This window comes from Emys orbicularis, chromosome 2 (assembly GCF_028017835.1).
Source record: "Emys orbicularis isolate rEmyOrb1 chromosome 2, rEmyOrb1.hap1, whole genome shotgun sequence".
NCBI classification, from domain to species: domain Eukaryota; kingdom Metazoa; phylum Chordata; order Testudines; family Emydidae; genus Emys; species Emys orbicularis.
This window is the reverse complement of record NC_088684.1, coordinates 297,006,429-297,030,911: the sequence shown is the minus strand read 5'-3', so window position 1 is coordinate 297,030,911 and position 24,483 is coordinate 297,006,429. Positions and strand designations below refer to the sequence as shown.

At 47.9% G+C, this 24,483-nt stretch overlaps 1 protein-coding gene across 1 annotated transcript; it reads left to right on the top strand.

Annotated features, from left to right (window-relative positions):
* Window positions 1–440: 440 nt before the first annotated feature.
* On the top strand, window positions 441–24,116 carry LOC135873887 (zinc finger protein 84-like). The gene is made up of 13 exons (XM_065398495.1): window positions 441–538; window positions 4,126–4,252; window positions 5,390–5,503; window positions 5,637–5,696; window positions 6,115–6,228; window positions 8,766–9,864; window positions 14,398–14,575; window positions 16,503–16,901; window positions 17,788–17,869; window positions 18,271–18,378; window positions 18,994–19,107; window positions 22,570–23,360; window positions 23,697–24,116. The coding sequence occupies exons 1-13, from the start codon at window positions 464–466 to the stop codon at window positions 24,114–24,116; spliced, it is 3,681 nt and encodes a 1,226-aa protein (XP_065254567.1). The 5' UTR covers window positions 441–463.
* The last annotated feature ends 367 nt before the right edge of the window (window positions 24,117–24,483 follow it).

The following is a 24,483-nucleotide window of genomic DNA, read 5'->3' as shown; positions in this document are numbered from 1 at the left end:
CTGTTCTTTTTGCAGATACAGACTAACACGGCTGCTACTCTGAAACCTACTTTTATGTTGTTTCTCTTTGTAGAAGATCTACTTTTATGTTTGTTTCTCTTTGCTAGATGGGAACATGAATCCAGCTCTCTTTAATTTTTGTCCTTGCAAACAGGCATCGGAATGGGACACAGAGGTACAAGCTCCCCTTATCCCAGATGTAAGTTTTGTGAAAGAAACCCAGCTGCAGACTGCAGCTATTTCCTTGTGGACTGTGGTTGCTGCTGTTCAAGCTGTGGAGAGGAAAGTGGAGTCTCATGCTATGCGATTGCTGAATTTGGAGCGGAGATCAGGGGCAGCTGAGAAGAAATTTGTGGACTGCGAGAAAACAGTGGTAGAGTTTGGTAACCAATTGGAAAGTAAGTGGGCTGTACTGGGAACTCTGATCCAGGAGTATGGACTGCTGCAGAGAAGACTGGAGAACATGGAGAACCTGCTGAAGAATAGGAACTTCTGGATCCTAAGAATTCCCCCTGCTAGTAAAGGAGAAGACCCAAAGGTAACAGTAACCCATCTAGTACTTTAGTGTAAAACTAATGTATACTGTATCGGCGAAATTTTTATATCACTATAAATCACCATTGTAAAATGCCTTGGCTGGAGGGAGCGGTGTGACTGGCTGCTAGCTGTGTTGTTTATTAAGCAAGTACTTGATCCACAAGATGTGTGAAAGCAATTATGCAGTGTGTACCCATTTTGCACTGCCCTACTCCAGCGTATCCTGCAGAATGAGCATTCTGCTGCAGTCCAGGAAACCGTTCAATAGCAATAAAAGGAAGAAATCTCATTTAAAAAAACAACCACCAAGACATTTCATATAAAAATCCCTCTGTTAAAATAATATTATGCTTCCAAAGTGAAACACATAAGTCTGGAAATGCCAAAATCCGTTGCTCCCCTAAACTTAACTCTGTTTCTTGGTCCATATGCATTACAATAATGTCCCTAGGTATGCATGATTACATTTTATTTTTTTCCATGGGACCCGGGACCCCTGCCCGACACAATAAAAGTTGGGCACTATCTAGTGCGGTGTTAATCCCAGACTTTATCATGCCGTGACCCCCTGTGGGTTCATCTCTGTTAATGCGACATGCCCCCGCCCCCAATAATTAGCATTCGGGATGGATTTGCACAAACAAAAACTCCATTTTAACAGCCTATTTGAAAACTACTGGTAGGTAGCCAGGCCCAGATTAACCAATGCGTACTCACACAGGGCCTCTGTTTTGGGGGGCCTTGACCACTGGACCATAATAAGGGATGGGCAACTGGCAGCCCGAGCGGGGGGCACATGAAGCCTGCCGGATCATTTGATTTGGCCTACCACCCTGTGTGCAGAAAGGGAAGGGCTCTGCCCCCTCCGCCTTCCTTATCTCACCAGTTGCTCCTGTGTGTTCTCCATGTGTGGCTTGTGACCACCCACTGGCCAGTAAAGGCATGTTGCCCCTACTGCTACAAGAGCATTCTATTGCTCTGGTAGCAGATGGTGCTGCCTAGCTGCCCAGAGAGCTGTTTGCTTCAAAGCTCTCTTTCATTTCATAGGCTACACTTGCAAACTTAACCTTCTTTTAACAAAGCTTTTTGGGTGGGATATTGGATGCTTGCAAATTTTAGATGCCTTTTTCAAAGTACCTTCAACCAGCTGAGTAATGCTGCTTTCCAGGATAAGTGCATGGCTTAAAACTATAAGTTTTTTTTATTTAATTTTATTTACTTATTTTTAAAAAGAGAGAACTAAACCAGAATCTCCTACTGGAAGGCTCCCAAACTTTAAGAAATGCAAGCTATAGATCTGACTTTCTGGGTCGGGGCCATCTAAACAATTTCTATTAAGCTTAAAAAAATTTTTTTTTTGCTGAAATAGGTATATTAACCAAGCAAAGGATGGATGACAATGAATACAATGTGCTATTAGTCATAATGATCCACGGCCATTCATTTGTTTTAAAATAAATATTTCAGTGGGGAGGAAATCTATTCAACCTGTTTGTATATGGATCACTTGATGAGTAACTGTTCTGTTCATTCCCTCTGGGGCACCTGGCATTGGCCACTGTCGGAAGACAGTATACTGGGCTAGTTGGACCTTTGGTCTGACCCACTAGGGCCATTCTTATGTTCTTATTTTACTTTTATTATAAATAGTTTCTATATTGTTTATAAAAGGTAATGTTCATGTTGCTTTCTTTAGAGGCATGTCACTTTCTACAGGGCCAGTTTCTATTGACTTCACTGACTACTTCAGATTCTGCTGCAAGTAAAAGCAGGATCTGGCCCAAAGTCCCATACTACGTTTGGGATGGCTTCCAGTCTACAGCTTTTACCAGTTGTCTTTCCACAAACTCCTAATAAGCATGGTGTTTGAGCTGTACCTTGTTCCAGTATAGTATCTGCGAACAGTGGAATAATACTTGATTCTAGAACATATTATTAAAAATAGGGAAAAATTACCATGTGCAGTTAGTCACCTCTTGGTCCATAGCCTCTCCAGCATGTCAGAACCTGAGTGATCCATGTTAAATAGCCTAGTTACGAGTAATGTGTTCTGTACAGGGTTTCTGGGCGATCAGAATAGATGCATAGTGAAGTAATCTTACTGAGAGGGGCTTGGATTCCAGGGTGATGTGTGGTATAAATACTCAAAAGACAAATGTTTGTATAGTGCAGGGGTTCTCAAACTGGGGGTCGGGACCCCTCAGGGGGTCGCGAGGTTATTACATGGGGGGTCGCGAGTTGTCAGCCTCCACCACAAACCCTGTTTTTCATCCAGCATTTATAATGTTGTTAAATATATAAAAAAAGTGTTTTAATGTATTAGGGGGGTCGCATTTGCTTGCTATGTGAAAGGGGTCACCAGTCCAAAAGTTTGAGAACCACTGGTATAGTGCATGCAGTGTTCTTCAGTACGGGAGAAAGCAAAGTAGATTTTTGACACGCAGCGATGTCAGCACTAGGGAGCTGGTTAGCAAGCAGAAGTGAAAGGCATTTTTAAATAATACCTTAAACCAGGGGTGGGCAAACTTTTTGGCCCGAGGGCCACATTGGGGTTTCAAAACTGTATGGAGGGCCGGGTAGGGAAGGCTGTGCCTCCCCAAACAGCCTGGCCCCCGCCCCCTATTTGACCCCTCCCACTTCCCGCCCCCTGACTGCCCCCCTCAGAACTCCTGACCCATCCAACCCCCCCTGCTCCTTGTCCCCTGACCACCACCACCCCCGGACCTCCCGCCCCTAACCGCACCCCCGGACCGCACCCCCTATCCAACCCCCCCGCTCCCTGATTGCCCTGACCCCTATCCACACCCCTGCCCCCTGACAGGTCCCCTGGGACTCCTACGCCTATCTAACCTCCCCTGTTCCCCGTCCCCTGACCGTGCCCCCCCCCCCCCAACTTCTGCCCTATCCAACTGTCCCCTGTCTGCCCCCCGGGACCCTCCGCCTCCTTACCATGCCGGAGCCAGCCACACCGCCGCGCTGCCCGGTCGGGAGTTCAGGGGCTGGGCAGGACGATCCCGTGGGCCAGATGTGGCCCGCGGGCTGTAGTTTGCCCACCTCTGCCTTAAACAGTCACTTAATCTATACAAATCCTCTTGAAATCAAAGGCTATAACTACACGCTGCTGACTTCTAAAATGCTTTGTCTAACTTTTTAAATATGGCAAATCAACTTTAAAGTTTCTGTGGGAATACTATGGAAAATGTTTTCTCTATAAACGTGACTAATCCACTCCCTCTGCCTCCCAACTCACAGTGCCATTGTCGCTCATGCTGCATCTGATCTGGAAAGACCACCTCTGAGGGTGAGCAATAGTTCACTCTCCAAGCCCATTCCAGTCTCAACACAGATACCTCTAGCAAAGCCATCATTTGGTGCCAGTTTTCATGGTGGTTATTCTGGTGTGGACACCTGTTGACTGGACATGGGATGGAGACCCACCTGCTTATATACTGACCAATGGGCAGTCATCCCAAAGCTAAATTTCTGCAATTTCCAACCCATTTTTCTGTTATACAAGGTGAAAGGCTAGGTGGTGTCAGGAGGCGATAGCAGCAGAAGGTGCTGAGTGTGTGACACTTGTGATTTCAGGTCCCAATGGCGTTTGATGATGTCTCAATCCAAATTCCCCGGGAGAAGTGGGAGAATTTGGAAGAGTGGCAGAAAGAGCTTTACAAGAATGTGATGAAGGGCAACTATGACTCTTTGATCTCACTAGGTAAAGAGCAGTTTACACTTATTGGAGGCTTTGCAATGTGACTTGATTAATTTCTTCTATCTCATGGCTGTTCTCAACTTCTTCTGATTTCTGGTGGATAAGCACCTATCTCAGACCCCGTGTAATAGACCAGCTCCACAAATCTTCCCAATTTAGAGAGATTTCAAAATGCAAACAGGGTTCCTGATCCCTCCACCTTCTGAGTTTTCTGGTACTGAGTTAATTGTGTTTGTGTAAGCTCAGGCCATGTCCAGAAACCTGACCTATTCATTGTGTGAAGGTGTTGCAAGATCTTCTGCATTAATGGCTGTCTCAAGGCTTCTGCCCATGTTATACTAGAAACACACATTTTAAAAATTAGGACTTTGCAAAAGGTTCACACAGAACCCTGAGCCACCTGATATTGGAGAGGATTGAGGTGCTGTTAATTTATGCAAACCTGAGAGCGCCAGCAAGTCGTGAGGAAGTAATTACTAGGTCCTTGCTCTGGAAATCGTCCCTTGGTACAGACTGTCTTTCTGATTATTGACTTGTCTTGAATCCCCCTTTCGATGATGAGGATTATAGCAAGGCAACTCTGGAGGAGCCAAGGAAGTCTGAGCACAGGCAACTTCGTTTCCGACTGGCTCCTTAGTCAGTGATCTCTTCCTGGCAAGGAATGAAGATCCACGTGTCTAGACTGATTCTTTTAGATCTGTCAGATACCTTTGATACTGCCAGCCTCACGGTATCCTTGACCTGTCTGCATAGCTTGCTGTGCCGATTGACAGCTGCTCATGAATGGCGGCAGCTTTTTCTCTCAGGATACGATGATGAGCTTTGGAGAAGTGCCCAACACATTTAGAGACCTACCGCTTCCTTGATAGCCTAGAGGTTGCCTTTATTCTCCAGCAGCACAGGAAAGCCAGGCAGTCTGCATTTTGCGGTTGTGTGAGGGAACCCCCCCATCCTGCAAGGAGCTCCCATTCTCCAGCAGACATTTGCTCTTCTGCATGATCTTCGTTCACCGTTTCTTACATCTGGGCAGCTTACCTGTCTCTTCCAGAGAGGCAAGGAGGTTGGCTTAAAACCAGGAGAACCCCTTTAAAACTAAAATCAGTACTTACTATAGCCTCAATACCTCTTTCCCCTGAACAGATCATGCCATTTCCAAGCCTGATATTTTATCGCGGCTTGAACAAGGGGACGAGCTATGTGCTGGGGAGCCGCAGGACTTGGAAGTGAGAGAGATCCCTACAGAGTCTCCCACTGGTGAGTAATCGACTGAAAGGGAAAAGTGAGTGCAGTTAAAAGCAGGGAATTCCACCAAAGAATGGAAATATATGAGGAAAAACCACATGAGCTTGATACGTTTTAACTGACAGTTTTCTTATCTTCTTTGCAGATGTCATTCATGACTTTCCACCTGCCCCAGGTACTTCGGTCTCTGCCGGTCCCAGCACAGGTAATACAAAAAATCTCCTTGAAACACTGATTGCAGTTAATGTTGCGAATCCTGCTCATGTAGTCACAGCTTCAATTTCTGTGCGCAGGTTCTGATTATCCTGCTCCTGCACCAGTCTCTCCTTGTTCTGGCTCTTCAGAGAATTTGGATCATCTGACCTATTCACCCCATATTTTTTAATTTCCATTTTAACCTGTGCACCCCATCAGAATGTGCATCTCTTCCAGCAAAGAAATAGTCCAATTCACCAGTGGTATATGCTAATGCAACTCTCCATTGAAGTCAGTGGAGTCATGCCAATTTGCTCCAACCGGATACTTGGTCCATTGTGTTGGTTTCAGATCAGCTCTCAAATACTGAATAACATGTTCAGTGGATTATAGATAAGCTGTGATGTCACCCTCTTTCCTCTGAACAGAATCTCCCATTTCTACCACGGACATTATGTCATGGATTAAACAAGAAGAGGAGCAGAGCATACGGGCTCAAGCGAATGCTAAGGAACGAGAAACGCATAGAAGTACCTGCACCAGTGAGTACAGGAGTGAAATAACTGAGGAACAGTGAGTAAATTGCCTGAGAGTTACTTTCCTGAGGTGGCTAGTCCCCTGGATTTGTTGGGAGGCCCAGGCAGAGCCATCTCTCTGTATATTTTGGGTTTAGAGTGCCAGCCTGGAGGGAGGACATTCACCATGGATGCAGCTCCATTGGAAAGACAGAGGCAGGGCTTTGCTAATGAGTTGAAGGTGAAGGGGCAGCTGTTAGACTTCCTGTGAGGTGCAGATGGAGAATCCACTTGAGGGGAAAGTTTTCAGCAGCTGTGTGGGCTAGGAACCCTAGTTGCCCAAGCGTAGAGAGAGTGGGGATATGAATCATTTTTCCTCTCCTCCTGGAAAGAGGGCCCATCTCTGGTGACTGATCTCCACAGAACTGGTCTTGGTCTTCAGTTTCTTTGTTAGCAAGAATGGCCCAAAAGGCAGAGTATGGTGTAGAGAACCAGAAGGAGGCAGACTGCAATAAGACTGATTTCCTCCAGTGTTGGGCTTGAGGGACCTGTAACATTCAGGTGTTTTTTTTTTTTTTTTTTTTTTTTAATTTTAAAGGTGTTTTATTGATAAAAGAACCAGTAGTTGCTCATTCAGTGTTCATCCATGCTCCACACAGTAAATACCACCTTATACCACTTGGCCAGATAAAATGAATATTAAGACTTAAACGATTTTTTGACAGCACTTGTAAATCCCTTGTAAGCCTATTAATTCTTATACAGTTGGGAATGTTGTTTTTTCCTCTCTCCATAACAGTGAAAGCTTCACTCTGCTCCATAACAGGTTTTTATTCCTATATATAAAACTTTCTGTAAACAGATAAGCCCTGATCCTGCCCTGAGCTCTGCGCAGTTCTCCATCTGTGCAGAACATCTTGCAAGATTGGGGCTTAAAACTCTAATCACATGTACGTAGAAGGCTGGTTCCATACAGCACAAGGCTCTTCTGTGACTCTGATTTCTGGGTGGAAGTCCACAATTTCTCTTTGGAAACATCATAGGGAATGATCTTGTATTTTGAAAAGCACTAGGAAATCAGAGCGAGAGTCCCCTTTTATCTTGGTGTGACTGAATGCAGATCTCGATGCATGTATTGTAGCTCCTTAGTTCCAAAGCTTTGGTTTTAGACTTTTCTTAGAAGTGAAACTCATCACAAAAGAACTCAGCTCAAAATTTCTTCTTGGTGTAATGCACTAGGGAAAAAGTGGAAGATTTTCACTCAGCTTCTGTCCCACACCTGCTGTATGATCATGCAATAGATAAGGTTTACGGCCAGCTGTGTTGTAATTTTGGTGAAAAATGATGGGACATGGCAAGAATGATTCTTAGAGCTCCATTTTTGACTAGTCAGTCTAGAGGCCAGTTTGGGGTGAGGAGCTAGCCCAATGGAGAACTCTCAATAAATAGCTGGATATGGGTCACTTCCTAGTACGGGGTGGGCAAACTTTTTGGCCCGAGGGCTACATCTGGGTGGGGAAATTGTATGCAGGGCCACGAATGTAGGGCTGGGGCAGGGGGCTGGGGTGTGGGAGGGGATGCGGTGTGCGGGAGGGGGTACAGAGTGGGAGAAGGCTCAGGGCAGGGGGCTGGGGTGCAGGAGGTTAGGGGGCTCAGGGCAAGGGGTTGTGGTGCAGGAGGGGGTCCAGGAAGGGACTCAGGGCAAGGGGTTGGGGTGCAGGAGGGGACTCAGGGTAAGGGGTTGGGTGCAGCAGGGGGTGCGGAGTGTGGGAGGGGGTTCAGGGGTGTAGGAGGAGGTGTGGACTGTGGGGGGGATCAGGGCAGTGGGTTGGAGTGTGGCAGGGGGCTCAAGACGAGGTTAGGGGGCTCAGGGCAGGGGGTTGGGGTGCAGGCTCCAGCCCGGCGCCGCTTACCTCGAGTGGCTCTGGGGTGGCAGCAGCGTGCAGTGGGGCTAAGGCAGGCTCCCTGCCTGCCTTGGCCCCGCGCTGCTCCCAGAAGTGGCCAGCATGTCCGGTAGTGGTTCCTGGGGGTGGGGGTCAGTGGCTCTGCCGCGCACTGCCCTGTCTGTGAGTACCATCCCCGAAGCTCCCAGTGGCCGCAGTTCCCCGTTCCAGGCCAATGGGGGTTGTGGGGGGGCGGTGCCTGCAGGCAAGGGCAGTGCATGGAGCCCTCTAACACCCACCCCCCAGGGACCACAGGGAAATGGTGCCGGCCGCTTCCAGGAGCGGCACGGGGCCGGGGCAGGCAGGGAGCCTGCCTTAGCCCTGCTGCACCACGGGGCTGGCAATCCCACAGGCCGGGTTGAAAGCCCCGACAGGCCGTAGTTTGCCCTCCCTTTCCCTAGTACCTACAGACTGAGAGTAAAGTCTTTCTTACCTGGCACTGTCTCAACAGACCATTCCTAGCATTTTTGTAGCATGTGCAGAAGAGAAATCTGACTTCATGGGATTCCATTATGAATTAGAAACCTCCAAATCTTGAGGGGTTTCTTTATTCCAAATCGATGCATAAGTAATGTAAGGATTATCTCTCCCCTCTCCTCCTCCCCCCCCCCCTCTTTCTAGCAGATGATAGGATCTTGGTCAAACATGAGGAGCGTCCTGAGGAGAGAGGTCCTGTGAACCAGGAACTGCCTGTAACCTTATCAGGAAGATCAGAAGCATGCGTTTTCCAGGTAGCCAGCTGCGAAAATCAGCCCAACTCAGACATGCAGGTCATCTCAACCACAACCCCTACAGCAAACAATCTGGGGGAATCCACTCAAGGTGAAACAGAGTTTGGTCAGTTTCCAAACGTCACCGCCCAACAGGGAAGCCAACTGGGAGAGAGACCATATTTGTGCAGTGAGTGTGGGAGGTGCTTCAGCCGGAAAGACATCTTCATATCACATCAGAGAACCCACACAGCCGAGAAACCCTATTCCTGCTCCGAGTGCGGGAAAAAGTTTGCCCAGCAATCCAACCTGAACAACCACTTCCGGCTCCACACAGGTGAGAGGCTTTATGTGTGTTCACAGTGCGGGAAGAGCTTCATCCACCAGTCCAGGCTCACCTACCACTACAGAGTCCACACGGGAGAGCGGCCCTATATGTGCACAGAGTGCGGGAAGGGCTTCACCGAGCAATCCAAATTAACAAACCACTATCGAATCCATACAGGCGAGAGGCCGCACACTTGTGCCGAGTGCGGGAAGAGCTTCAGTCTGAAGATAAGCCTTATAATTCACCAGAGAAACCACGCCAAGGAAAGGCCTTATGAATGCACTGAATGTGGCTTAAACTTCAATTGTCACTCAGGACTCATCAGGCACCAGATGATTCACACAGGGGAGCGACCCTATAAATGCACAGACTGTGGGAAAGGCTTCATGCGGAAGGAGCATCTTCTGAACCACCAGCGACTGCACACGGGAGAGAGACCCTACCAATGTACGGTGTGCGGGAAAAGCTTCATTCGGAAGCATCATCTTCTGAAACATCAGCGGATCCACACCGGGGAGCGGCCCTACCAGTGCGCTGAGTGTGGCAAGAGCTTTAGGTATAAACAGTCGCTCAAAGATCACCTGAGAATTCATAATGCAGAGCAGGGGCCGCCGGAAATTTCCCAGGGCCTTTTGCAGGAAATAGAAACTGGGCTCCTTGATGTTAAAATAGAAAATACATGGTAGCATGATTGTAAATAGTCAGTGCCTAATAAAAGTACATCAGCTCCGGCAAATTGGAAGAGGATGTTATCGCATCATAAAGGTAAGTAAAAGCAGACGTTCAAACTTCCCTCTCTTAGAGGAGCACACTTATGAGCTTCTAAATCCATGAGCCCTTGAGAAGAAAGGATGCTCCGTGTGCTCATGTGAACTCTACAAAGGGGAAGGGAAGGCATGAACCTTGGCTCTGTGTCTGTCAAACTCATTATTGAGATGATTTTTACCTTCGTGTTGGTCTAACTCCTGTTTGAAGATCTTCCCGGTTAAAGCTTACCTTGCTGTGCATGTCAATCTGTTATACACACAAAATGTATAAAAATGTCTTGAATCTTTAATTTGAGCAGTCAATGCTTTTCTTTAGTTCTTGGACTTTATTTTAGGGAAAACAGGAACAAGAGGTTAGACGTGACCCAGGGGAGAACTTTTTAAAAAATAATAATAATAATCCACTTGTTTTTAAATACCGTTAGGATCCTGCAATGTTTTACAGATTAAACGCTTTCCAAAAGAGCCTCATCAATATGAACCATGTCTTGGATAACTTGAGTGGTCACTTCTGAGAATTCACAGATTTAAAAAAAAATGCAGCAGAGTTAATGTAGTTTTTATAAGATAGTCGAGTGTTGTTTGCATGTATAACACTGCTGATATTAAGTGTAAGACCACTATTTATAAACCAAGCATTTATTACTTCCTGAATTTATTAAGTGTGGGGTTTTCTTTCTCTCAAAAAAGACAAGATTTTTGCAATTCCTCAGTATTTAAAAGTCTAATGACTGGAAACAAAAGTGGGATTTCTGTACATATGGGAAACGGGAAACCTACATAAAAAATTATCAAAGAACTTCTGTTTTAAAGATTCTTTCCCCCCCACACACACCCCCCAGCTATGCCACTGAAATAATGTTGTAGTACTGTGATCACTCCATTAACGAACACATCTCCATGCAGGAATATTAGTGGCCCTACAGCCTGTAAATGGCACTGTTTGTACACAGATTCCAGGGAGAACATTTTTCTTTGGCTGGTAGGGAATGTAATTCTTCTGAGGCACTTTGTTCTCCATGGTTTAAACACTGATGGACAGGGGATAATGTGGGCGTATGCTTCTGTATAGCTCTTGATTACATGGCTTAGTCACATATGCAAAGTGTTAGCACCAAATTAAGGCTTTGATCACTTAACTTGAGACTGCACAGACTGCTGAAGACAGTGAGGCTGTGTGTGGACACAACTGCCCACATGCAGGAAGTTGCAGGATTGGGGCCTAAATTTGACTGTATATGCACCAAGGCCTTGATCCAGTTTCCCTTGAAGCCAATGAGTTTTTTTTCTATTGGCTTCAGTGGGCTTTGTGGCAGGCTGCCAGTGTGCTAAAATATAGAAAACTCAGCACAAGGACCAAAAAGACCCTGCAATTGTGACATTTAGTATAGTAGTTGGGGCTTGTTTTGGGGGGGGGTGTTCTGATTTTTGCTTTGTTACTGTTTTTAGGCTTCCTAGTTATCCTGTAAAGAACCAAATTCCTGGGGGGGGAAATCTCCACAAAAATAAGATAAATCTCTTCCACCATGTTTATGAGCCAGGTCTTCAATCTCTGAATCAGAACAAAAATTTGTGAGGGGAGACACTGAAAACTTTTTTTTTTTTAATTTACATTAATTGCAGCTGGCTGCTAATAAGTGTTCGCATCAGAGAAGTGCATGCCCCTGTGGACTTAACATGAAGCTACTGCAGTGCATTCAGGTCAAAAACATCTTTGTAAAGATTATAGTATATGCTGGATGCAGGAGAATATTGACCTGAGGCGTAAGAGCTTCTGAGCACTGTCCAGTCCTCTCAGCATTTGGCCTATTACTGGTAGTTTGAGTGAAAAGGAATAACTTCTCATGGGTAACTGGCCATTCACTCTGCAGTTACAGGCGCTATGTTCCACCGGTAGGCACGATGGCAACAGGTTTTCCCCTTTTTCTAAACCTCAACTCACATGATCAAGTACAGTACATCCATTCCTGTTTACTGCTATTCTCAGTCTGCTCTAGAAAATAGATGAGGATGCAGAGAATACCTTTCAGCAGCCTGGGGTGTAATCATCCTTTGAGATATAGTCAATGCCATTGTGTTAATTTAAATCACTGTGAACACATCCATACAACCTTTTATGTAAAGTCTCTGCTTTTGTATAAACTGCCAGCACTTGAATAATTTTAACATCTTTGGTGTGAAAGCTTGTGTGTTAACTTTTATGGACCAATAAATGGTACTACCTGATTTATCCTGTCTGCTATGTTTTAACATGTTGTAGCAGAGGTTTTGTCAATCTGATGTAACACAGGAGGTCATCTGAAGCATGAGCGTTGTCCCAAGATGGATGGACTCTCCTGCAGCTAAAATCCTCTTCCTAGCAGCCACTTTCTTGTCATCACCTCTCCTTTCTTCCCATCTTGTGTGCGCTGCAGCTAGTCAAAGGAGTTCCTGGGGGTCAGTAAATGGCAAGCTGCAAAATGGAAGAGAAAAAACCTGCTCACTTGCATTGGAAGCTCTTTGAGGCAGGGACTCCTTTGACTCTGTCTGTACCCCATCTAGTACAATGGAGTCCTGCTCCATGCCTGCATCTCCTAGGTGCTACTGCTGTACAACTAAACGTTTCAACCTTGCATAAGGCCTGTAGTTTTAAACCATGTTTAAACCACTTTGGCACAGTTTAAAACCTAGTTCTAGCTGAAAAAGTGTAACTGCACTTTAGCTCGCCAGTGTGGAAAGAGGCCTTTTAAGGGAATTAGAAATGATTTTTCAACGGAACTTCTTGTACCATTTCTCTGGCTGTGTGGTTAAACTGGTTCAGCAAGAACCGTGGAAGGTGTAATTCTACCCTGAAAAGTGAAATTGAAAATAGCAACTTACTCAACAGATCTGCTCCTGTGTGTATTGAGAGCCTTAGCTCCTGACTTCATTAACAAAAACAAGTTTTTCTGCTGCTCACCCCATTTAAGTCTGCAGAGCAGAGCCAACGAGATGGAGTCTATTCCTTCATGTGCTCGTTGACAGAATTGTTTACTACATCCTAAGCAGTTACACCTGTGTAAACCCACTGAAAGCAAGGAGGTGTCATGGCTGTTGAGGGCTTAATTTGGGGATGTATAAGACAGACCCTAACCTGATTCAGATGAACCCAGTCTGAGATTGCAGGGCTGGGAAAAACAAATGTTACTTATTAAATGTGCTCATGCTACAAAGAAATAATTGAATGACAGTAAACAAGCCCCTACAATGCCAAGCTGAGAGTTGCTTTTCAGAACAGAAATACACTTTTTAAAGAGCGTGTAGATCATTTACAAAAGAGTCTGAAAGCTCCGTAACAGAGGGTGGTGCCATAATACCCCTTTAGTGCTTTACATTTCCAGTGCCCTGTATCAACAGGAATTGGTGCTCTTCACCTGTATGCGGGTGGTCTGTAATATACAGGGTCAGACTAGATGTGCTAGTCCCTTCTGTCCTTTAACTGTGCATCAGGTTCACCTGCAAACCATGTGCTGCCAGTGGCAGTGGGGGCTGCTGCCAGAGATGATTAAAGCAGCAGGGGAAATTAAAGGGACAGAATTAATGTATTCACAAAGTACAGCTAGCTTTTTTTCTCCTGGACCGTACAGCCCAAATGAATTATGGAACCAGTAGTGAGGTAGGCCCAAATGCTGGCCATCGTTATATGGGAGGAAAGGGGCTGTAAGCTGGCTCTGCGCTGGGCTGGCCAGTCCGAACAGGCTGTGGCTGGTGTGGTGTGCGTAGGGAGAGGTGTGACAAGTATGCACAGGGGTAAGAGCTCACACAAAAATACTCCTCATTCCCATCCCGTGCATCCTGCCCATCTCCACACAGGGGCCTTGTGATACTTCACTTATACAAAACAGTTCCACAGTATTTTGGAGCCAGGGCTTCAACCCCTGCAGGTCCCAACAGCAATGCTGCAGGGAGGGGGGGAATTGCTGTTTTATTTTTATGCCTTAGAGGCAGTAATGGGGGGAGGGGGGGAGGGTCTATTAGCTGGGAGCCTGGTGCAGGGGATGTGCAGATCCCCCTTTAATTTCCGCAGCAGCTAAGCATAAGGACAGGCCCATGTTCCCTGCAGCGGGAGGGACCCCGCATGGGAACAGGTCATCGGCAAGGGCTGGCGTTAGAGAGGCGGCCCCAGGCAGGAGCGGGGTGGGCCTGGGCCCCCCAGGAGCGGGTCTCGTGGGTGTGGAACTGGGCAGATGCAAAACTGGCTGTGGGTCTGGAAGGCCGGGGGGGAGGGGAGCTCCTGGGCTGGGTTAATCACCCGCCCCAGAGGGTGACGCACGTTCCCTGGGGAGACCCCGGCCGGGCGCTGCTCCCTGCCCACAAGAGCTCGTGCAAACACCTGCCCGCTCCGCAGGGCGGCCCCGGGTTCAAATCCTGCGGGAACCGCGGGCTGATGCTGGGTGCGCGGCCCGGCCCCGCCCCGCCGCTCCCGGCAGCCAGGCCGCGGCTCCCTCCCGGCTGCGCTCGCTCTGCTCCGGCCGGCAGCGGGGCCGGCCCGTGGCGAGGCGGCGCCGGGACTCTGCCCAGCCCGGAGCGGGAGCGGAGCTCGGCCGGGCCGGGCCCGCTGGAGAAGCCCCGCCCGGGGGGGCCATGGCCGAGCGGGCCGCTGCCCAGGTAAGGGCCCGGCGGGCGGGGGAGCCTCGGGCCCCGGGAGCCGGAGCGCGGGTGGCTGGGGCGGAGCCCGGGGTGGGGGGCGGTCTCTGCGCCCCCTGGACAGGCCACAGCGGCCCCTGTCGGAGCCGGCTGGTGTCTGGGGCCGCTGGCACCGCGCTCCCCTGGGGCACTGGCTGCTTTGTTATGGACCCGCAGCTAAAGTCTGCTGGGAATCCGAGGGGCTGAGGCTGTGGCCTGGGGCAAGGCCCACTTCGCCTGCCCTCTGTGCACGCCCCACGGGGCTTGCTTTGCCCGCTGCAGTTTCCCCAGCCAGCGCGGGGGGTTCGAGTCCGAGGAGGGCAGGATGTCAGAGCAGGGCCAGCCCTGATGCCAGGAATAAGAAGCCGAGTGGGGAAGAGGAGGGTGGAGGTTCCAAAGTTACCTTGTCTCTGACCCCTTTCGCGCCCCCCCCCCCCCCCAGCAGAGATTGGCTTTTATCTCACTTGATCCGTCTGGGTCAAGAAGGACAATAGACCCATCTTCTATGTTCTCTGTCCCGCAACTTCTAGACCTTGCCAAGTATTTTGGCTTTAGGGTTCTAAAACTGGCCAGGTGTGTGGTGAGGGGAGAGTTTGTGTGTGTAACATCCTGGCTGTTAGAGCTGGGAAAGTGTGAGATCTAAATTCCAGCTCTGTTCCTGAAGATGGCTGGTGGTGGAGGGAGGAAATGTTTCATACAAGGACTCTGGCTGTAGAGGCTGGGTTCTCTAGTAGTTTTCTTTCTCCTCCCCATCCCAATCATCCTTCCGGATTGACCCGCCTTTCTCAAGTCCCAGGTCAGCGTGACTCTCCCTTCAGTCAAGATCCGAGTGCAGCTCCCTTCAGAGCAATGCCTGCTGGCACAAAGGGGCTGCTTGAGGGTTGTGAAGGCCTCTCTTCCCTGCAGCACAGCACACTCTGCTAGCCTGGGGGACCAAATGTTAGGCCCAGACTCTTAACCGCATTGGGGGAGCAGGTGCTGCGGTCCCTGGGCCAGCCCAACGCATGTTGGTGTAAAACGGTAGAGAAACATGCATATCACCCATGAAATACTAAGCCTCCCTCCCTTCGAATCAGGGGAGATGCCCTGAGCTGTCTAATGATACTGATTTTGGCAGCTTAAGGTGATTGTTAAATAATAGTAAAAAATAATTCTCCCATTCATTCATATGGCACTAGGATGTGCATTACAACCTCTGCTAGGGTCTCCAACTGAGATCGGGACAGGTGAAAGGGACTCTTCTCATCCCCCATTTGACAGTGGAGATCTGATCTAGGGAGGAATGTGACTTGTTCAGTTTCACACAAGGAGACTGTGGCAGAGATGGAAATAGGCCACACATCTCCTGAGTCCCTGTCCAGTGCTTTAACCAGAAACCCATCCTTGTTCTCCTTCTGTTTTGGGCCGAGGGGTCACTCAGGCAGAAGACCATGTTGGAGATGTTTTCCTATCATGTTCTAAGCAGAAACTTCGGAGTAAAAGCTAACAGTCGTGGTTTTCAAACCAAAAGCTTTAGTGTTTTGAAATAGGGAAAAGTCCCCAATGCAGGCAGAGTATTGACTATCTACAAAGTCTGTTTTGTAAAATGAAGTTATTGACCAATAAAAAGGTCAAAAAATATGTAAACCTGCTGATGAGACCAATTTGGGGTCTTTTCAGAAAACATCTGAACAGTTTGAAATTGTATTGCAGGCGGAGTTCAGGTTTTCATGTGTGTCAAATTTCAGGCTGATGTAGGTTAAATTGTCAGAGTTTAAAAACACAGCTGATAATGAAAATATCAACAGACTTTGATACATCTGGAGAGTGACTCTTTTAGAATAAAGATCCAGCCCCAGACAGTGCTGAGGGGCAGTTCGTGTATTGTTTACCTTGCTAGATGTCTTTCCATTTCCGTCCTTTCAAATAGGCTCCAGAATGGGACGCAGAGTCATGGTGGCCAATGCCTGCGCAGCCACCTGCTGTCCCTGAAGAAACTTCCCTGAGAGAAACCCAGCTGCAAAGAGCAGAGATTTCTTTGACTGTGGTGGCTGAAGTTCAAGCTGTAGAGAGGAAGGTGGCTTCTCAGGCTGCACAGTTGCTGAATCTGGACGGGAGAATGGGGACGGCTGAGAAGAAACTAGTCGGCTGTGAGAAAACAATGGTGGAGTTTGGGAACCAGCTGGAGAGTAAGTGGGCGGCGCTGGGAACTCTGATCCAGGGGTACGGGCTACTGCAGAGGAGGCTGGAGAACATGGAGAACCTGCTGAAGAACAGGAACTTTTGGATCCTGAGACTCCCCTCAGGCACTAAAGGAGAAGTCCCCAAGGTAACGCTATCCCAGCTGGTGCAGAAGAGCCGAGGTAAAGCTGATTGTCAGATATCAAAGGGGTGTTTGTGTCTTGTGGCTGGTAGGTTCTTTAAGGCACTGCTGATTTGGATCTCATTGATAGATACTTTTGTACCAGGAATAAAATCTTGGGGGGGATAATATTGCCTGTCCCTTTAATTCTGGTTCCATTCCCCCAGTCAGCATTGATGTAACTCTCAAAAAGACTCTGACATCATCTCCTGCCTCTTCTCATTCAAATTACTGGGTTGTTGGATCATCTTCCAAGACATGAGGTAGGAGGGGTCCCTATGTAGCTACATTTCATTCACAGTGCTGACCTCCGGCGGGTGAGGTTTTCTCCCATCTGCGTTGTCTTTTCTCATGTTCTCTCAATGTTATTTTAGGACCAAACTCTCTGCTGATGTAGCTATATTAAAATCAGTGGCATTCCACCAGCAGAGACATTGGCCTTTAACCTCTATGGCTGAAGAGAGTTCTGCCTCCGTGCACATTTGAATTTTGGCCTGTTTAGGTGTATCCGCCAACAAGGGAACTAACTGAAACTACTTGATTGCTTCTTTGTGGACATCTAGGGTGTGTCTACACTGCACACACCTCATGGCGGTGTGCAGAGTTCATACACTGCACGCCGCACTAGCTTGGGTATAAATAGCAGTGTAGACAGTGAGGCATGGTTTAGATGAGTAAAACCACACCAGAACCTTAGGGTATGTATCCAACACGGCTCTCAACACACCCCAGCAGTGCCATCTCCGTCTACGCTGCTAATTTTATCCGTGTAGTATCCCAAAGGGGAAAGCATGCAGCGCTTGTGATTTCAGTCCCAGTGTCGTTTGATGCGTCTGTGTATTTCTCTGAGCAGGGATGGGAGAGTGCAGCCAAATGGCAGAAGGAGCTTTGCGAGAACGTGATGAAGGGGAACTTTGAGACTCTGATCTCCCTGGGTAAGGATCAGTTCTCACTTGCTTATTACAAGCTTTGTGATGTGGCAAGGGCTGGGTTGGCTCTAGCTCAGAGTTATTGATCAAGGGTCAGAGCCTCACTGGTGTAAACTGTCCATTGCAATGAATGTGACCGTTTACACCAGGTGAGGATCTGCCTCCAGATCTTTATGCACGGCGCACAATGCGTTGTGTTCCTCTCCATCTGATGAGCCCTAAATCTACTGCTGGGAGTCCAGCTTACCTGTCACCAGCGATCTCTATTTTCTTCATGCTCTTCATTAACACTTTTGCAACTTGGTTCATAGGAGCAGGCCCCTTCAGTGACAAAAGGGGGTTTAAAATCACATCAAGTTTTATGTCATTAAAGACCAAAGAGTCCTATTCTTCTTCTCTATGAACAGACTCTGCGATTTCCAAACCCAGCATCCTGTCCCGGCTTGAACGAGGAGAGGAGCCATGTGTTGAGGATGAGCCGGAGGAGACAGAAATCCGCATGGAGCCCAGCATGGGTAAGGACATGGTTAATACTCCAAGAGCCTGGCAGGCTCTTTGGATTTCTCATATCCCAGGGTTCCTTATCCTCAAGACAATTCTGACCCCAGATTTCTCCACCCACCCCAATAGGTTCTAAATCTAACAACTCCCCTTTCTGACTTTCTGCCCACTGATCCTCTGTCAGTTTTCTCTGAATCCTCATTATTACCCTGTTTACAGGGATAACGTGATTACAGTCAATTAGGCATTAACGTGCAATCGCGGGTAAAATGAGGGTCCGGCTGTAGAATCTTGCCTGTATGCTCGGGGTACTGCTGATCGCCATATTTGGGGTCGGGAAGGAATTTTCCTCCAGGGTAGATTGGCAGAGGCCCTGGAGGTTTTTCGCCTTCCTCCGCAGCATAGGGCAGGGGTCGCAGGCTGGAAGATTCTGTTGTGGGTGGGTCAGCTTTTGTGGCCTGCATCATGCGGGAGGTCAGACTAGATGACCATATTGGTCCCTTCTGACCTTAAAGTCTATGAGTCTATTCAGGAAAGAAATGGTTTTGGGTAGAGATTGTGTTTTCCCAACATCCACAGAATGCTTAGCAAAGGGTTTGAAAAGCAATTTCCTTCTTTCCCCTGAACAGACTCTCCGGTTCCTACACATGAGATTTCATCCTGGATTAAACAGGAGGAGGAGCTATGTATCAAGGATCAGCAGGACTCGGAGGAGAGAGAGATCCCTGCAGATCTTAGAATGGGTGAGCAATAGATTTAAACGACTGAGAAATGACAGTAGACAGAGCTGGAAATCCAATCAAACCTTCCTGAGCTCCTATAATTCCATCTTTTTGTACATCTGTCTTAACTTTGTAAGTAGCCTTTGTCGGTGCATAAGAATACCCATGCTGGATACATCTAGCCTGGTATCCTGTCTTCTGAGAGTGGCCACTGCCAGATGCTTCGGAGGAAGTGAACAAAACGGGGCAGTTTGAGTGCTCTATCCCTTGTCGTCCAGTCCCAGCATCTAACAGTTGGAGGTTTAGGGACACCCAGAGCATGACGTTGTGTCCCTGACCATCTTGGCTAACAGCCATTGATGGACCTATTCTTCATCAATTTATCTAATTATTTTTTAACCCAGTTATACTTTTGGCCTTCACAACATCCCCTGGAAACAAGTTCCACAGGTTGAGCGTGCGTTGTGTGAGGAAGTTCTCCCTTGTGTTTGTTTTAAACCTGCTGGCTATTTGATCGGGTGACCTAATTCTTGTGTTATGTGAAGGGGTAAACAGCACTTCCTTATTCACTTTCTCCACACCAGTCATGATTTTATAGACCTCTATCATATGCCCCTTTAGCCATCTCTTTTCTAAGCTGAACAGTCTGTTTTTTAAATCTCTTCTCATAGGGAAGTTGTTCCATACCCCTAATAATTTTTGTTGCCCTTCCCTGTACTTTTTCCAATTCCAATACCTTGTTTGAGATGGGGTGACCAGATCTGCACTCAGTATTCAAGATGTGGACGTACCATGGATTTATATAGAGGCATTATGATATTTTCTGTCTTATTTTCTATCCCTTTCCTAATGGTTCCTAACCGTCTGTTCGCTTTTTTGACTGCTGCTGCACATTGAGCAGATGTGTTCAGAGAACTAACGACGATGACTCCCAGATCTTTCTTGAGGGGTAACAGCTAATTTAGATCCCATCATTTTGTGTGTGTAGTTGGGTCAGATTATGTTTTCCCATGTGCATTACTTTGCATTTATCAACATTGAATTTAATCTGCCATTTTGTTGCCCAGTTCACCCAGTGTTGTGAGATCCTTTTGTAACTCTTCACATACTGCTTTGGACTTAACTATCTTGAGAAGTTTTGTATCCTCTGCAATCTTAGCCACCTCGCTGTTTATCCTTTTTTCCAAACCATTTATGAATATGTTGGACAGCACTGGCCCACTACAGATCCTTGGGGGACTCTGCTAATTACCTCTCTTCACTGTGAAAACTGACTGTTTATTTGTACCCTTCATTTCCTGTCTTTTAACCAGTTACTGAGCCATGAGAGGACCTTCCCTCTTATCCCATGACTCTTTAGTTTGCTTAAGAGCGTTTGGTGAGGGACCCTGTCAAAAGCTTTCTGAAAGTCCAAGTACACTGGATCCACTGGATCCCCCTTGTCCACATGTTTGTTTGACCCTCTCAAAGAACTCTAGAAAATTGGTGAGGCATGAATTCTCTTTACAAAGGCTGTGTTGACTCTTCCGCCACACATTGTGTTCATCGTAGTGTCTGAAAATTCTGTTCTTTACTGTAGTTTCAACCAGTTTGCCTGGCACTGAAATTAGGCTTACCAGTCTGTAATTGCCAGGATCGCCTCTGGAGCCTTTTTAAAAAATTGGCATCACATTAGCTACCCTCCTGTTACCTGCACACTCTAGGGCACCTATCATTACCCTTCCTTGGGCTCAAGGCCTAACCGTTTTAATTTAGGCAACTACCCTTCCCCAGTTCCTAGGGCTCAGGGCGTACTCTTCTGCAGGTTTGCGGGGCCTTTTACCAATGAGCGAGCTCTGAGCTTGGGCTGTGTCCTGAAGTTAGGTTCCAAAAAACTTCCTTTTGGACCCCGATTTATATAGTTAAACTTGAGTCCTGCTTAGCTCTACCTTAACCAATCATTTTAAAGAAAAGTCATACCATACAGTATTTTTCACCAATCACAGCCCATTACGAAACAATTCTTTACCCAATCAGACCCCACCACCTTAGTTGATTTAAATCTTGCAAAACAGACCAAAACAATCAAAGAACCAGACAAAGACCATACAGATAAACAATAGAGAAGTGGGGACCATAAAGGCAAAACAATGGAAATAGAAATTTCACAGTCACAACTATTGATAAGCGATTCCTTGCCAGACGAAATGTTGTCAAACAAAGTTTTCTTTAAAGATTCTAAGACCTGTTTCTTTATCTGGTGGTGATGGGTCCTGTTAGGACAGGCGCGCCGCCTTAACAGTCTGATGTTACACTGCTTTGATGCAATGTAGATGGTGGTTCTGGTTTTGGTCCTGCAACCTGCTCTCAGTCATTCTTGTCCTCCTACAAATTCATTGTGTGCATGTGATGAATTACAGGACCTTGTGACATACTTCGTTTATTTTTCACCACGCCTGCCCTCTGCCCTCTTCGCTATCTCACCTGAAACTTGCAGTGTTCCAGACCTCTGAGCTGCTTCAAATCAAAGCCTGCTCATCTGCCCAAGGCTTAGCTAGTGACTGGCTTCGCTTCCAATCAATATTACAACTCTGCAGGACTAGAAATGGAAAGCTTATTTCACTTGAAAGGGGAAATCCCCAGCAGGATGCACAACACTTGCTTCTGGCCCTGAAATGTCCTGAGAATAAACATAGAAAAAAAGATAGAAAAGCTATTTTAGGTCCCTGTTAGAAATGTTGATGATTCCACCTTCATCTGAAAGATTTAGGATCATGGTAGCGAAGGGAGACTAGCTTTAAAGGCAGAGGGATACAAAAAGAATCCCAGCAAAAAGCATTGGTTAGTTATTTCGGTAACATGTGGCATATGCAGCATGCATGGTGGTGCGGTCCTGTCTAAAGGCTCACCTGGCCCTTGTTTGGGATGACCTGGGTGACTCCTGAGTGGTGTAGCCATCCCAAACGCAAGCTGATTAAAGCCATTGATTGTGTAGATTTCCAAACCCGAAAGTGTGTTCCCCTGGCAATTGACTAGAATATTCTAGATAAATCCCATTCCTCACCCCAACTTTGAAAGCTCTGATTTCCCACTGCAGTGCTGACCTGCATTTCCTGTGTGTGTCTCACACTACGCCCCAGCAGGAAGGCCAGTCTGCTGCAAAGCATTCTGGGTGCTCTGACATCCTGTTGCCTGTGGGGGGTGGGGGGGAAGAGGTGAGTAAACCAGCAGGAGTGTCTGTCAGACAGGAAAGAGGTAGGGGAGGAGAGGCACTGTAGGGGGGACTGCGCAGGTATCAGATGACAAGCCCCAGAGAGGAAACATTTTGGCCATAAAGCTTTGTGTTATACACTGTGGTTTTTGCTCTAGTAAAAGGTGTCACTTCATCTACCTTTTCCTTATAGACTAACACTGCTGCCAACCCTTTCTGCATTATGTATTGGAGACTTCCTTCATCTGAGTCAGATGAAATGAAGGTCTTGATTCTCTCTTTTGTACCAGCAGATGTTGAGCTCACAATCAAAACAGAGGAGCAATATCCTGAAGAAGGCCCTAGCAACCTAGAGCTCCCTGGGCCGTTGCCAGGACCAGCAGAGGAGAGAGCTTTCCAGGGTGCTGAACAGGAAGCGGCTGTTGAGAGTCCTTGCACTTCAATCCGCTCTCCAGGTAACAACCTGGGGGAACTTACTCAGCATGAAAGAGAACTCAAAACTGCTGCTGCCCATCCCAGGGGCGATGCAGGAATGGCCCCCTATGCATGTGCCCAATGTGGGAGGAACTTCACTCGAAAGGACATGCTCCTGTCGCACGAGAGACTCCACACGGGTGAGAGGCCCTACATGTGTGCTGACTGTGGGAAGAGCTTTAGGCTCAAGATCAGCTTTATGAAGCACCAGAGATGCCACACCAAGGAGCGGCCCTATCCGTGTAACGAATGCCAGAAGAGCTTCAAGTGCCACTCGGCGCTCGTGCGGCACCAGATGATCCACAGGGGAGAGCGGCCGTATAAATGCGACCAGTGCAACAAAAGCTACAGCCGCAAGGAGCACCTCCAGAACCACCAGCGGCTGCACACCGGGGAGCGGCCCTTCCAGTGCGCAACCTGCGGGAAGAGCTTCAGTCAAAAGTTCGTACTTGTCTCGCATCAGCGCATCCACACGGGGGAGTGGCCCTATAAATGCACGGAGTGCGGGAAAGGCTTCAGTGAGAAATCCAAGCTGACCAGCCACTACAGGATCCACACCGGCGAAAAGCCCTACAGTTGCGCCCAGTGCGGGAAGAGCTTCCACCTCAAGGTGAGCTTCTTAAGGCACCAGACGAGCCATGGCAGCGAGAAGCCCTACCCCTGCCCTCAGTGCGGCAAGAACTATAGCTATCACTCAGGCCTTCTCCGGCACCAGCTGATCCACGCGGGGCAACGGCCGCATCAGTGCAACAAGTGCGGCAAAAGCTATGCCGAGAAGTACCGCCTGCGGAATCACCAGCGTGTCCACTTGGACGAAGGACCGCAGCGGTGCGTCCCGTGCGGGAAGAGCGTCTTGGGGAAGCAGGACCTCCTGAGCCACCAGCAGAGCCATGCCGACGGATGCCACCAGCGCGCCATGTGCGGGCAAAGCGTCTGGCTCGTGGAGAGCGGCTTAAAGCACCAAAGAAACCACGGCAAAGAGAAGCCCTACGAATGCAGTGACTGCGGGAAGAGCTTCAAGTGCCAGTCGGAACTCACCCGCCACCGGAGGGTCCACACAGGGGAGAGGCCTTACAAATGCACCAAGTGCGACAAAAGCTACAGCCAGAAGTACCATCTCCTCCAGCACCTGCGCGTTCACACGGGGGAGCGGCCCCATCAGTGCAGTGACTGTGGGAAGAGCTTCATCCGGAAGGAACATCTCCTGAAACACCAGCGGATCCACACCGGAGGGAGGCCTCACCAGTGCAGCGAATGCGGGAGAAGCTTTCAATATAAGCAGTTGCTGAAAGACCATCAGAGGGCGCATAGAGCGGAGCCAGATCACCTGGAGGCTTCTCCAAGGACTGAAGCCTGGGTTCCTTAATGCAGAAATGGGTTCCGGCCTGCCACTTATCTTCTAACACGCAAACCAAATACAGTTCAGCAGGTCTGGGAGTTAACACACTCACTGCGCCCTGATCTGGCAAGCACTTACATGCATGGTTAACGTTAAGCATGTGACTTCAATGGGACCAGTCGCATCCTTAGTTTTTGCAGGTTCGGGTTCCATGTCTGTATGTATCATCCAGCAGCCAAAGCTGCTGAAGCTTCTGAGAGCTGGAGGAACATTCACTGCCAGAGATCGCTCACCCTTGGCGCTGGGAGGGAGCCAACGGGGAGAGACCTGAACCCTATCTGGCAGATTCGGCTAAACTGGAAACTGACTAGAAACTTTTAATAGCTAGATTCCC

Bases quoted from the DNA above. Each gene is read 5' to 3' on its own strand.
- LOC135873887 (XM_065398495.1), top strand. From the start codon at position 464: ATGGAGAACCTGCTGAAGAATAGGAACTTCTGGATCCTAAGAATTCCC. The intron at 16,902-17,787 runs GTAACGCTATCC...TTCTCTGAGCAG, and splicing joins CTAAAGGAGAAGTCCCCAAG to GGATGGGAGAGTGCAGCCAA. The intron at 23,361-23,696 runs GTGAGCTTCTTA...TGGCTCGTGGAG, and splicing joins GGAAGAGCTTCCACCTCAAG to AGCGGCTTAAAGCACCAAAG.